We start from the raw sequence: 16,333 nt of genomic DNA on the forward strand, positions 1-16,333 counted from the left end.
ATATATATATATATATATATAATATATATATATATATATATATATATATATATTTTTTTTTTTTTTTTTTTTTTTTTTTTTTTTTTTTTTTAAATATCCTTTAAATTTAGTTAATATTTTCCCATGGCATACTAATTAATTTTAGTCCATTTTTTTATTTATTTAGGTATTTCAATCAAATAAATTTAGACAATAAATCAGTCTTTTTTTCCAATTATGACACTTTTTTTCCCCATGATCAGTGTTAATTTTTACTTTTTATTTTTATTATTATTTATTATAATTGTTTTTTTTTTACAGTTTTTTTACTTAATTTTTTTTTCTTTTCATTTCAAACATCCTTTAAATTTAGTTAATATTTTTGTCATGTCATATCAATTCATTTTAGTCCATTTTATTTATTTATTTTTTATTTAGGTATTCCTAACAAATACCTAAAGTCTCTTTAATGAAACATGGGCAACACATTTAAATGCAACAATTTAGACTATAAATACAGTACAGACCAAATGTTTGGACACACCTTGTCATTCAGGTGTGTCCAAACTTTTGGTCTGTACTGTAGATATGAATTCAACTGAAAAAAAAAAACTTGTGAAAAAATATCTTTCAGGTGGGCAAATAGCGGAGCTCTGCAGCCACCTACTGGTAAAAGTTATTTGTAGTTTTTTTTTTACTTTTAAAACTGGATTTTCCAAAAGATGGGCAAAAATCTTACACTAAACCATGTGAAATTATTCATGTTATCCCCATGAATTAAAGTTAGAAATATGGGTCTTTTATAAAGTGAATTTTACAGAAAAAAGCAATTTTTGTATGAACCCATTTAAAAAATATTTATTTATTAATTTATATATATTTAAAAAATATCACTAACCCACTGAAAATTGCACAAACGTAGAGTAAAAACTTTAATAAACAGAATGAGAAGGTGTGTCCAAACTTTTGGTCTGTACTGTAGGCCTACGTTTTTTTTTTCAACTATGACACTTTTTTTTTTACCCATGATCAGTGTTCATTTTTACTTTTCATTTTCATAATATGTCATATTATTATTTAAGCATTTTTTTACTTAACCTTTTTTTCTCTTTAATCCAAATATCCTCTAAATTTAGTCATGTCATTTTCATTAATTTTAGTCCATTTGATGTAATTTTTATAGGTATTAAGTCTCATTAATGAAACATAAGCAACACTAATTTAAATGCAACAATTTATACAATAAATACGTCTCTTTTTTAATTATGACACTTTTTTTTTTACCCATGATCAGTGTTTATTCTTACTTCTTTTATTACTCAATCTATTTTCAATCAAAATATCCTTTAAATTAGTCAATATTTTGTCATGTCATGTCATTAATTATTTTAGTCCATTTTATTTATTTATTTAGGTATTTCAGTCAAATACCTAAAGTCTCAGAGCAACACAAATTTAAAATGCAACAATTTGGACAATAAATAAGTCTTTTTTTAAATTATGACACTTTTTTAACCCATGAATAGTATTGATTTTTTGTTTTACAGTTTTTTTTTTACTTAATCTTTTTTCTTTTTATTTCAAACATCCTTTAAATTAAGTCTATGTTTTCCTATGTCATAATAATTCATTTTAGTCCAATTTATTACTTTTTTTTATTAGGCATTTCAGTCAAATACCTAACGTCTCATTAATGAAACATGAGCAACACACATTTAAATGCAATAATTTAGACAATAAATAAATCTCTTTTTTTCAATTACAACACACTTTTTCACCCAAGATCAGTGTTAATTTTTTATAAACTTTTTTAAAAATTAAAATATCCTTTAAATTTAGTTAATATTCTGTCATGTCATATTAATAATTTATTTATTAACAGCAGTTTTTTTACTTAAACTTTTTAATCCAAATATTCTTTAAATTTTGTCAATATTTTGTCATGTCATATTAATTAATTTTAGTCCATTGTATTTAATTATTTAGGTATTTCAGTCAAATACCTAAAGTCTTATTAAATGCAACAATTTAGACAATAAATGTCTTTTTTTCAATTATGATTTCAATTTTTTACCCATGATCAGTGTTAATTCTTACTTTTTACATTTTTAATTAATCTTTTGTTAAATCAAAATATTCTTTAAATTTCATATTAATTATTTTTAAGCTGTTTTTACTTAACCTTTTCTTTAATCCAAATATCCTTTAAATTTAGTCAATATTTTGTCATGTCATATTAATTAATTTTAATTCATTTGATTTTTTTTTTTTTAGGTATTACGTCTTATTTATTGTCTAAATTGTTGCATTTAAATTAGTGTTTAATAAGTCCTTTTTTTAAATTATGACTTTTTTTTTTTTTACCAATGATCAGTGTTAATTCTTACTTTTTTTTACTTAATCTTTTTTAATCAAAATATCCTTTAAATATCAAATATTTTGTCATGTCATATCAATTAATTTTAGTTCATTTTATTTATATATTTTTAGGTATTTCAGTCAAATACCTAAAGTCTCAGAGCAACACAAATTTGGACAATAAACAAGTCTTTTTTGTTCCAATTATGACATATTTTACCCATGATCAGTCTGGAGTCAAATAGACAATAATAAAAATTTATTTTCCTGACACGAATGACTCTTTCCATTGTCTCATTCCTGAAACATGAGCAACACAAATTTAAATGCAATAATTTGTCTTTTTTCCCCCAATTATGATGAGGATAATAAACTCAAGCTGGCATTCTTCAAAGGTCAGACACAGCCAAAATGTTACACATTTTTTCAACCCCTATTTCAAAAAGTTAATACTTTCTTTGGTTGGAAGAATCTACTTTCAACCAATCTGTGATTGGACAGTCAAAAATTCATTCATAAAACTGTACCAGCCATATGACAGACAGGAATTATATGACATGACTTTCAGATTAAAGGTAGGCGGAAAAAACCCACATCTGATACACCTTGATTTAAAAAAAAGTCAAATCTGTCAAATACCTAAAGTTCATTAATGAAACATGAGCAACACAAATTTAAATGCAACAGTTTAGACAATAAATAATTTTGTCTATTTTTTTTTTGTTAATTTTTACTTTTTAAATTTTCTAAACTTTTTAATAAAAATATCCTTTAAATTTAGTTAATATTTTGTCATGTCATATTAATTTTCATTTTTTAAAAGCAGTTTTTACTTACCCTTTTTTTCTCTTTAATCCAATTTAGTCAATATTTTGTCATGTCATATTAATTTTAATCCATTTAATTTTTTTTAGATATTAAGTCTCAATAACGAAACATGAGCAACACTAATTTAAATGCAACCATTTAGACAATAAATGCGTTTCTTTTTTAATTATGACACTTTTTTTACCCATGATCAGTGTTAATTCTTACTTCTTTTTTTACTTAATCTTTTTTCAAATCAAAATATCCTTATTTCGTAATTGGAATTTTAATTGGAATTTTAGTCAATTTAATTTTTAGATATTTCAGTTAAATACCTAAAGTCTTATTAATGAAACATCAGCAAAACAAATTTAAATGCAACAATTTAGACAATAAATATGTCTCTTTTTTAATTATGACACTTTTTTTTTACCATTGATCAGTGTTCATCTTTACTTTTTAATTTTTAATTAATCTTTTTTTTTAATCAAAATATCCTTTAAATTTTGTTAATATTTTGTCATGTCATACTAATTAATTATTATTTTTTAAAAGCAGTTTTTTACTTAACCTTTTTTCTCTTTAATCCAAATATCCTTTAAATTTAGTCAATATTTTGTCATGTCATATTAATTTTAGTTAATTTGATTTGATTTTTTTAAGAATTAAGTCTCATTAATGAAACATGAGCAACACAAATTTAAATGCATCAATTTAGACAATAAATAAGTTTCTTTTTTTTATTATGATACTTTATTTTACCCATAATCAGAGTTCAATCTTACTTTTTTCTCAATCCAAATATCTTTTAAATTTAGTCAATATTCTGTCATGTCATATTAATTCATTTTAGTTCATTTTATTATTTTTTTATTATTTTAGGTATTAAGTCTCAATAAACACTAACTTAAATGCAACAATTTAGACAATAAATAAGTCTCTTTTTTTAATTATGACTTTTTTTACCCATGATCAGTGTTAATTCTAACTTTTTTTTTTTTACTTAATCTTTTTTTTAATCAAAATATCCTTTAAATTTAGTCAATATTTTGTCATGTCATATTAATTAATTTTAGTTCATTTTATTTATTTCAGTCAAATACCAAAAGTCTCAGAGAAACAAATTTAAAATGCAACAATTTGGACAACAATTTTTTTTCAATTATGCCATATTTTTTACCCATGATCAGTGTTGAGTCACATAGACAAAAACAAAAATTTTTTTGCTGACAAGAATGACTCTTCCCATGGTCTCATTCCTGAAACATGAGCAACACAAATTTAAATGCAACTTTTTGTCTTTTTTAATAATTACGATGAGGATAATAAACTCAGGCTCGCCTTCTTTAAAGGTTAGGCACGGCCAAAATGTTGCTTATTTTTTCAACCCCTATTCCAAAAAGTTTATACTTTGTTGGGTTGAAAGAACCCACATCTGATACACCTAGATTTCATACACATTTTACAGCTCCTTACAATGATGCAGGTTAAAACAAGAGCTACCATCATACCTGCATTAACATTCAGTTGGGCGTCGCTACAGGACTTTACCACCCTGCCATTGGCTGGTCCGCTTTCGACATCCAGTTGATCTTGATCGGGGTTTGTGCTGATTGGTTCCTGCCGGTCCAGTGGGTGGGGCATTGGCTCTGTATCCTCTGGGGCTTTGATGAATTTGAGGAAGGGCGTTTGAGGCATAGATCGTGATTGGACAGGTGAAGATGAGGGCTGTTTAAGACTAAACATGCCGTCATCCTCTTCATCATCAATGTCCCATGCATCATTGGTGCTCCGAGCAAATTCATGGAAAGAGGAAGGTTTTTTGGATTTGGTGTTTACACTGCTGGGCTTCGGAGTGTCTTTTAATCTGTAGGGAAACAAATAAAGAGTTTTTGAAATTGCACACACTATATAACATATGAACTGGTTACAGTTAGAAAGGATAATGCAAAACAAGTAAACAACAACAAAAAAAAGTTGCAAAAGGATTATGCACTCAAACATGTTCAGATGGATTCAGACCACAACGGAAAGGCAGAGAAAATGAATGAAAAGGCACAAATAACTGAAAAAAAAAATGGCTGATTTGCACGCAGGCAGTTGACAGCGAGGAGCTGCACTTACGGACGGTGTCTCCGTGGGTCCAGAGGAGGGTGCTGTGCTCCATATACTGGCTGTAAGCTAAGAGAAACAAAAGCTGATGTGTGCTTTAAAGAGAGTCAGAAACATGACTGAGTGATCCTTAATATATTCAGCCTTATCATATGACAATATCTGATATGCATCTCAATATTTACATATTTACAAATCCTATGCTGTTCCAAAACCACATGACTTTACTTCTATGGAATAAAAAGGTAAAATTCTAAGGCCACTCCTGGCCACTTTTCCATGAAATGAAAGGTTGACTGGGAACATCAACCTTTAGAGTGAGATAAAAGGCACTATAAAAGTATAACAAAACTTTATATAAGAGATGCTATCAAAATATTTCTTTTTTTACACAGCTGTGATCATGACAGAATACGTTGCACATAATTTAACCCGTGCAACAATTTTAGACAGAACATTACATTACATACACTACCAGTGTAGATTTTTAATGTTTTTAAAGAGGTCTCTTCTGCCCACCAAGCCTGCATTTATTTGATCCAAAGTACAGCAAAAACAGTAAAGTTTTGAAATATTTTACTATTTAAAATAACTGCTTTCTATTTGAATATATTTTCAAATTTAACTTATTCCTGTGATCAAAGCTGAATTTTCAGCATCATTACTCCAGTCTTCAGTGTCACATGATCCTTCAGAGACCATTCTATTATGCTGATTTGTGGCTCAAGAAACATTTATTCTTATTATTATTATTATTATTATTATTATTATTATTATCAATATTTAAAACAGTTAAGTACTTTTTTTTATTCTTTGATGAATGTAACATAATACACCATCCCATTCAAAAGCTTCAGTATATATATTTTTTTTTTTTTTTTAAGAAAGAAATTATACAAGTATTATTAGTTATCAGCAAGGATGCTTTGAATTGATAAAAAGTAATGAAAAATCAGAATATTAGAATATTTTACTGTTTTTGCTGTACATTGGAACAAATAAATGCAGGCTTGGTGAGCAGAAGACACTTCTTGATGATGTACAGAAAGTGCCATGTTGTATTTTTTGGAAGCCTGTGTCTGCTACTGAATTAAAAAAAAGGTAATTGCGACTTTTTATAACTCACAATTCTGACTTTTTTATATACATTTATATATAAACTCGCAACTGCAAGTTATAAAGTTAGGATTGCTAGATATAAACTTAATTCTGAGAAACTAAGTCGCATTTGTGATAAATAAATCAGAATTGTAACATGCAATTGCGATTATTAAGAATTGTGAGATATAATCACTTTTTACACAATTCTGAGAACATATTACTGTTTTTTTCCTGTCAAAATTGGACCTTATAATTTGCAATTGAGAAAAAAAAGTCAGAATTGTGAGATATAAACTTGCAACTGCAAGTTATAAAGTCAGAATTGCAAGATATAAACTTACAATTCTTACTTTTTTTCTCAGACTTGCAATTGTAACTTTATAACACGCAATCGCGATTAAGTCAGAATTGTGACATATAAACACTGTTTAGACAATTCTGAGTTTATATCTCACAATTCTGACTATTTCTCACAATTGTGAGTTTATCACGCAATTCTGAGAAAAATGCCAGAATTGCAAGACATGAACTCGTAATTCTAAATTTCATTGATACAAACTTATAAGTATTGTTATAAAGTCAGAATTGCATGAAATAAACTTGCAATTGCAAGTTATAAAGTCAGAATTGTGAGATATAAACTTACAATTATGACTTTTTTCTCAGAATAGCAGGCAATTGCGATTATTAAGACATTTTTTCCCCCTCAAAACTGGACTTTATAATTTGTAATTGCGAGTTTATATCTCACAATTCTGAAATATAAACTCACAATTGCAAGAAAAAAAAAGTCAGAATTGTGAGTTACAAACTCGCATTTCCAAGAAAAAACAGATTTGCCTCACAATTAAAAGTCTGAATTGCAAGATATAAACTTGCAATTGTAAGTTATAAACTCGCAATTGCGAGCTAACACAGTTAAAATTTGCCAATTAATATCTCACTCTATTTCTCGCAATTGCAAGTTTATATTTCACAATATTAAAAAAAAATATTCTGACTTTATAATTCGCAACTGCAAGTTTGTATCACAATTCTGAGAAGAAACAAAAAGTCAGAATTGCGAGATAAAAAAAAAAGTCACAATAACCTTTTTTATTATTATTTATTCAGTGGCAGAAACAGGCTTCCATATATTTTGGACGTTTGGTTAAAAAAAAAAAAAAACACTTTCATCTAGGTATGCAATGCATCCATAAAAGTTGCATACTATGATCTAATATATAATATCTAATACATACTGCAGAAACCATAAGAATAGTATTGCATTATGCCATTCCAAACATAGCCTTTAGAAAAAAAGTAACAACCAAATAAAAGTTGCATTAAAATTATTGTGACATTCACAATGCTGCTTATCTGTATACTGCAAATATACTGAATATTCAATATATCCCCCGGCCCTATAGTCAGAAACACACAGCGAAAAACAAATATCTGGGGATGCAGAGATATTTTAAAAAATACCTGAACAGGAGGATAGACCTGCCAGTGCTTGGTGACAGCAAAAAATACATCTCAAATTAAAAGCCAAGCACACTGCTGGGTCTCCCACATTAGCACAACATACAAATATAAATCTCTACGATATTAAAGGCAATCGTGAGTTATGGTGCAATATCCTGCATAATGGTGAGACAAGTGCAAACACTGCGGTGCTAAGCAGAATTTTTACGGGCAACACAGGACCACAGGTGTGGTCATATTGTTGAAAGAAGAATTAACATTATGGCTTTTACAAGGCCCTTTTTGGTTGAAATCAACACAATACTGAATGCATTATGTGCAAATGGGACCAGAGAATAATTGGCAAAAGCACAATGCAGCTCAAATACGGCTCATCAATTTTCATGCGAGTGGAAAACAAAAGGTAAATGACTTCCAGATATGTAAGCAAGCTGCTCGCATTTGCATTAAATATTGGGCTGTGAGCGAGGAGTGCGTTTGCGTATGCCAGCAGTTTGCCGGAAGGCAGCCTTATCTTAAACGCATGCTGTTCTTTCTGCTATATAAACACACAGAAGACTTTCACACAATAATCTCCATACAAAAGCTAACACAGTGGAACAAAACTATCAATGTAATTAACAATTTCCCTTTAGAATTATATTTACAAGCTATTATAGTGACTTAAACAAGTCTATGATTCAGATATCAACTAACATGAAGGCACGCTCTGTGAGTGAACACCTTTTCGTCTGCCTTTCTAAAACTGTAGGCCATGTTATTTTGACTAGGATGACTCCGAAGGTTGTCTGGAGGCATCTAGTATCACTTTTGCATGCCCTGCCCCTTCTGTTGAATGAGATAAAGGGTGGGAAAGTGACCACACCTCTCATCCACTCACGTTACAGCAGGATCACACCCACTGTGCGTCTTCCAACTGCTGCCGATTCACCTGAACAAGCAACCCAAACAGTCTGGAATCACAACCACGCCCAAACTATAACGGCTGCTTTGGCTTAACCTGTTCATCTTTCACATCCCATCCATTTCTAACATCATCTTCATTGTGCTCTGCTCATAATACAGCAATTTTCTAGGTATGAGACCATGAAAACTGTAGTAAAACTTTTGCATATCAATTTTAAGAGACTGATAAAGAGTATGGAAGCCAGTTTCTGCCACTGAATAAAAAAATAAAAAACGGTTATTGCTAGGGATGCACCGAATGTTCGGCAACCAAAATTATTAGGCCGGAGATAGCAAGTTTAGCCAAATAAGTGAAAAAGGCAGAATAAATTATACCAAACAATGACGCAATCAAATAGAGGCATGCACTAATGCAGCAAACATGTCGGCAGTGTGGAAGCATTTAAAACTGTCTGAAAAAAAAATCATTACAAGCACCGACAGTGAGAGAGCGTTTAGAACCACATCGCATGTCTTCAATGAGAAGAGAAAGGGGTAGTTGTTGCTGGTCCATTAGTAAATAAACTACAGAACTACAGACGTTATGTTGTCTAATACAAGCACAAATTGTATGTATTCTGACAGCTCTGCACGAGTGTGTTAGCCAGGGTTCAACGTCCAAAACGCAAGCAAAATCTGTGCTGAAACAGTTTGATGAGAATCATTCACAAATCTGCTAAATCTGCATAAATTCCACCAAAACAAAAGTCAACATTCATAAATGTTAGCATTGCAGTTTTTCTGTTGTTCTGTAAATAAAATAAAACAGACAAAAATAACGATAACATCATTACAACAGCTCTGTTAATACATTTATTACAATATTCTTCTTCGCTCAGCAAGGCTGCATTTATTTTTACATTAAAAAACAAACTGGTAGGCCATAATGTCTACTAGAATGTTAAAAATGTTCAGTGTTAAATATTTTTCAATTGTTGTTTTCTAATTTTTTTTTTTTTTTAAACAAGACAAAACTGTAAAAAAAAAAATCACATTTTGGCTACTTAATTTATGCAATGGTGAAAAAAATTGGCAAAATATATGTGAAAAAAAAAAAAAAAAAGTGTTCGGTAATGGGCCTTCGCCCCTTTGTTTAATTTTGTTCGGCTTTGGCCTAGAATTTTCATTTCGGTGCATCTAGTTATTGCGACTTTTTATCTTAAAATTCTGACCTTTTTTTCTCAGAATTGCATGACACAAACTTGCAATTCTGACTTTTTTCTGAGAATTGTGAAATGTAAACTCGCAACTGCAAGAGAGAAACTCTGAATTATGTGATAGAAACTCGCAATTCAGTGAATATATCAGTCTTATTTTTTTACCTCAGAGCTGGACTTTATATCTCACAATTCTGAGAACAAAAAACAATTGTGAGAATAAAAAAAGTCAGAATTGCAAAATGTATCTTTTTATTTATATCTCACAATTCTGACTTTATTTCTCACCATTGTGAGATTATATCACACAATTCTGAGAAAAAAAGTCAGAACTGTGAGTTTATATGATGCAATTCTACGGAAAAAAGTCTCGCAATTGTGAGACAAAAAGTATTTTTTGTGTTTTCATTCAGTGGCGGAAATGGGCTTTCATAAATGAGAGAATTGTTTCCAAACAAAATAAATAAATAAAAACACTGACTTTTTGTCAATGGATAACTAAACAATATGACGCACTATATAAAGGTGTAATAAATTGTGTAATAGATTAAATGATTATGTAATAGATTGTGTAAACTATAAAAACTGCTTAATGGAGTTTTTGTCTGCTGAAATGTCTTTTTAGAAAGATGTTTCATCAGCTGAATGTTTACATTTTAACAATAAAATATTAAAATAAAACATTAATATTAGTGCTGGGCAACAATTAATTGCGATTAATCACATCCAAAATAAAAGTTTGTGCACATAATATACATGCGTATTCTGTGTATATTTATTATGCACATATAAATACACAAACATGCACGTACATATTTAAGAAAAAATTTATGTTTTTATATTAAATATATTCATATATAATATAAATTATATTCAAATAAATAAATATAAATATTTTCAAAATACATACTGTATGTGTGTGTCTTTATATACACACACACATAATAAATATACACAGTATACACACTTAAATTATTTAAACAGCACTAATTAAAATTAAAATGCACAGTTTTTAAAATTGAAATGTTATTTAGAAATATAACAGATTATATTATATTGAGCAGTGAGCACCAAATCAGCATAATATAAAGATTTGACACTTGAAATGGCTGCTATATTTTAAAATACACTTTTAAAATAGGCTAAAACTGTAATAATAATAACTGTTCTTGACAATATTTCAACAGCCTTGAAAATCATCTTTTTCAAAAACATGAAAGATGATAAAGACACCATGCTTTTGAATGGTAGCAAATGTCAGTACACAAAAAAGAAAGGAAAATAGAATAGTCCCCCTCTAATCCTGTAAAAGAGATGGAAAAAGATCTTTACAAAAAAAAGAACAATATTTAAGACCAAAATGTGAAGTTAACAACATAATCAAAATTAATCAATCTATTGGTTTCAAAACTCAACTTCCATGAACACAACTCAGGCTGTCTTTAAAGACTAAAACTAAATTAGCGAACAAAAACAGATAAAACCCTTCATTTTAACATGGTTTACAATCAAAATTCCCCTATTAAAGTAATAAAAATCCCCCTAACAATCAATTTCATCATCTGTGAAAGAAAAAAGTGAATTTCTGTGACCGCTGTGCACCCACAGTAACAGCATATCTTCCACACTGAGTGCATAAGAGTTCCTCTTTTGCATTATGCAAGGCCTACTATAAAATCTGATCTACAGGAAACTGTCCAGTCATCACAAGCTTGCATTCGCACAGTCAGATGAACGGATTCTGTCTGTGGCCATGAAAATCCAAACAACCCGCAATGAAGCACACTCAGCAAACTCAGTCCAGACTAAACAAAAGGCCCAGCAAGGACAAAATGGGCCAACCTACATGCCTGCTTTAGGTTTATTTATTTATTTATTTATTTAATTAAAACTGTTCAGAAAAGAACCAAAACAATACATATGCAGGTAGTTGTTGGTACTTCCTTCACTTGAAATTACCATGTCAAGCATGGATTAGTACATAGATAACATTGCATAGGCTAGTACAGTAGTACAGTTATTATTAATACTGTAACATTATAATAAATTATGAGGTTGCACAGTGTAATTTAAAAAAGCAGCTAAAACTCAACTTACCACAGTTTTATATTAGTAACAATAAACTATTTCAGCCATAAGTATGTTTAGCATGTTGAACTTTCGCTACCATATGGCCACAACTGGAGACCACAACAGCGGTTTCATAATAATATGAGCAAATAATCTTAATTTTGATCTTTACAACATGAGCAAAATTGCAACACACGCCAAGGATAACCAGCATGCTGTCAAAATAGAAAGCTCACTATGCTTTGACACACACCCATGGTGTCTAGTAAACAAAACAGCTGGTCAGAGTCGATACATTAATATAAAATAGCTTATAGTACAAAAGCACACTTAAAACTACTTCAAACAGGAAATAAATGATTAAACTTACCTCCCTTGAACCTTTGGGTTTCTCCTCCAGAAATGAATCCTGTTGTCGGTGGCCATGGCGAGAGGACGCCCAATTTCATTCTCAAACAGCCAAGAAAGCGAACACCACGCCGTCAACCGACATTTGCAGATATCCAACGGCGAAAACGATATTATAAGTTGTATTGCCGCATGTGTCTTACTTTGTTTTGATTAGTTACTGCGGGTATTTTGCCAACACAAAATGTGCCTACAGCGGTTCTGGATGGACGTCGCCATCTTGGAGGTGCGTGAGGTCGCGCTGTGATTGGTTGAAATGGCGAACAGGTGCATGGGAGCGGACCAATAGGGTTTGAGTTTTATTGGACGAGGACGTGTATGTTCTTTTCAACACCTACATTCTTTGTAACCATGTTTACTGTAATGTACAGTATACAGTGGGACATAAAGATGACAACGGTGCAATGTAGATCTAGAACTATAAATATTATTGCATAATCAGTGCTTAGTATCTGTGTTTAATGTATGTATTTCAAAAAGTTTCACAAAATCCTGATACTAAATTTCCAGAACTTCACATCACCCCTCTTTTGAGATTTGTTTGTATTTCTCATTATTGCAAATGATTATTCTGCAAATACAGATATGATAAATCGTCCTATTTGGTAACATAAATAATTTTAATTAGCATCGTTTAAAAGAAGTGCAACAAAGCGTCGTGATGAATAAATAGCTAATTCACAAATCCACATTAAATGAATGTGATTATCTTTTTAACCATTATGCATTATAATGCATTGAGTTAAAAGTTCATTTCTCAGTTCCCCAATCTGAACACTAGATGGAGGTAGTCACCCATAAATTTATGGAGCTCTGCTTGGATCTGAGTGAAATACTTGCAAGTTAAGAGTTTCCTCTAGTGTACTGAAGCCTGTAAGTTCTGCAGTATTCATATTTTACTGAAATTATTATCAGCCGAATTATTATTATATTTTTGTAGACTTATGTTTTGCAAAAACTGACTCTACATTATGTTTCATATCATCTTAAAATTTCAACTTTCAATATTAATACATAATTATGTCCCATTTAAGTGATTTTACTATGGTGAAAACTCTTAAAGTTTTATCCCTCTAACTGGCACAAATTCGGCCTGTGCACTCATCAGAAAGGCAATAAACAGTAACATAATTAAATCAGTAACACAGAATTGGTGCAAACTGCTGCCACACAACCAAAAACACATTTTAAAAGTAGTTAAGTATTCAAATCCCTTCTATTATCTATTGAAACACAATAATATTTAAAATATCAGTAAGCTTATTTTATTTAATTTATATAAAATCATTAAGTGGGTACTTTCAATTAGGAGGTGGCTGTCTCAAACCCTAACCCCTAAATTTCAAAAATAAAATATATTAAAAATATATTAAAAAATAATTTTTGCATTTTATTGCATTGTTGTTTTTAAAACAGTGTTTATTAAAATAAATTATTATAAATTATTAAAAATATTTATTTTATTATTTCTTTGTAAATTATGAAACTTTATGTAAAAGAAATTTGTTTGAAACAGGAAATATTATGTGTCACTCTCTCTCATAGTTACATGGTAAGTAGATAGGCCCTATCATTTTTAGGTAAATGTGTTCAAAAGTATGAAAAGTCTGTGTGTAACTTAAAGAATGTCACTATTAAAATATCTAAAATCTTTGTTTTCTGAGTGTTATATATTCGGTGAAGTTTCAGTAACAGTAACAGTCACTACCGAAATACTTGGTGAAGTTTCGGTTGTGACATCTTTGTTTTTTTGGGTGTTATCCCGTAAAATTGCCACTACCGTAACAGTCACTACCGAAATACTTGGTGAAGTTTCGGTTGTGACATCTTTGTTTTTTTTTTTGGGTGTAATCCCATAAAATTGTCACTACCGTAACAGTCACTACCGAAATTCTTGGTGAAGTTTCGGTTGTGACATCTTTGGGATTTTTTGGGGTGTAATCCCATAAAATTGTCACTACTGTAACAGTCACTACCGAAACATTTGGTGAGGTTTCGGTAGTGACATCTTTGTTTTTTTGGGTGCTATCCCATAAAACTGTCACTACCGAAATACTTGGTGAAGTTTCGGTTGTGACATCTTTGTTTTTTTGGGTGTTATCCCATAAAATTGTCACTACCATAACAGTCACTACCGAAATTCTTGGTGAAGTTTCAGTTGTGACGTCTTTGGTTTTTTTGGGGGGTGTAATCCCATAAAATTGTCACTACCGTAACAGTCACTACCGAAACATTTGGTGAGGTTTCGGTTGTGACATCTTTGTTTTTTTGGGTGCTATCCCATAAAATTGTCACTACCGAAATACTTGGTGAAGTTTCGGTTGTGACATCTTTGTTTTTTTGGGTGTTATCCCATAAAATTGTCACTACCGTAACAGTCACTACCGAAATTCTTGGTGAAGTTTCAGTTGTGACGTCTTTGGTTTTTTTGGGGGTGTAATCCCATAAAATTGTCACTACCGTAACAGTCACTACCGAAACATTTGGTGAGGTTTCGGTTGTGACATCTTTGTTTTTTTGGGTGTTATCCCATAAAATTGTCACTACCATAACAGTCACTACCGAAATTCTTGGTGAAGTTTCAGTTGTGACGTCTTTGGTTTTTTTTGGGGGTGTAATCCCATAAAATTGTCACTACCGTAACAGTCACTACCGAAACATTTGGTGAGGTTTCGGTTGTGACATCTTTGTTTTTTTGGGTGTTATCCCATAAAATTGTCACTACCATAACAGTCACTACCGAAATTCTTGGTGAAGTTTCAGTTGTGACGTCTTTGGTTTTTTTTGGGGGTGTAATCCCATAAAATTGTCACTACCGTAACAGTCACTACCGAAACATTTGGTGAGGTTTCGGTTGTGACATCTTTGTTTTTTTGGGTGCTATCCCATAAAATTGTCACTACCGAAATACTTGGTGAAGTTTCGGTTGTGACATCTTTGTTTTTTTGGGTGTTATCCCATAAAATTGTCACTACCGTAACAGTCACTACCGAAATACTTGGTGAAGTTTCGGTTGTGACATCTTTGTTTTTTTGGGTGCTATCCCATAAAATTGTCACTACCATAACAGTCACTACCGAAATTCTTGGTGAAGTTTCAGTTGTGACGTCTTTGGTTTTTTTGGGGGGTGTAATCCCATAAAATTGTCACTACCGTAACAGTCACTACCTAAACATTTGGTGAGGTTTCGGTAGTGACATCTTTGTTTTTTTTGGGTGCTATCCCATAAAATTGTCACTACCGAAATACTTGGTGAAGTTTCGGTTGTGACATCTTTGTTTTTTTGGGTGTTATCCCATAAAATTGTCACTACCATAACAGTCACTACCGAAAATCTTGGTGAAGTTTCAGTTGTGACGTCTTTGGTTTTTTTTGGGGGTGTAATCCCATAAAATTGTCACTACCGTAACAGTCACTACCGAAACATTTGGTGAGGTTTCGGTTGTGACATCTTTGTTTTTTTGGGTGTTATCCCATAAAATTGTCACTACCGTAACAGTCACTACCGAAATACTTGGTGAAGTTTCGGTTGTGACATCTTTGTTTTTTTGGGTGTTATCCCATAAAATTGTCACTACCGTAACAGTCACTACCGAAATACTTGGTGAAGTTTCGGTTGTGACATCTTTGTTTTTTTGGGTGTTATCCCATAAAATTGTCACTACCGTAACAGTCACTACCGAAATACTTGGTGAAGTTTCGGTTGTGATATCTTTGTTTTTTTGGGGTGTAATCCCATAAAATTGTCACTACCATAACAGTCACTACCGAAACATTTGGTGAGGTTTTGGTAGTGACATCTTTGGTTTTTGGGTGTTATCCCATAAAATTGTCACTACCGTAACAGTCACTACCGAAATACTTACCGAAATACTTGGTGAAGTTTTGGTTGTGACATCTTTGTTTTTTGGGTGTTATCCCATAAAATT

The 16,333-nt window shown here is 30.9% G+C and overlaps 1 protein-coding gene across 1 annotated transcript in view; it reads right to left on the bottom strand.

Moving 5' to 3' along the window:
• Nucleotides 1-12,541, bottom strand: part of tbc1d22b (TBC1 domain family, member 22B) — an 86,203-nt gene extending 73,662 nt beyond the window's left edge. The window contains exons 1-2 of the mRNA XM_073819869.1: nt 12,367-12,541; nt 4,656-5,011 (exon numbers count right to left, since the gene is read on the bottom strand). Coding sequence (XP_073675970.1) covers nt 4,656-5,011; nt 12,367-12,422 — 412 coding nt within the window. The 5' untranslated portion in view covers nt 12,423-12,541. The remainder of the gene's footprint in view (nt 1-4,655; nt 5,012-12,366) is intronic.
• Between the last annotated feature and the right edge of the window lie 3,792 nt (nt 12,542-16,333).

This window comes from Garra rufa, chromosome 15 (assembly GCF_049309525.1).
Source record: "Garra rufa chromosome 15, GarRuf1.0, whole genome shotgun sequence".
Lineage (NCBI taxonomy): Eukaryota > Metazoa > Chordata > Actinopteri > Cypriniformes > Cyprinidae > Garra > Garra rufa.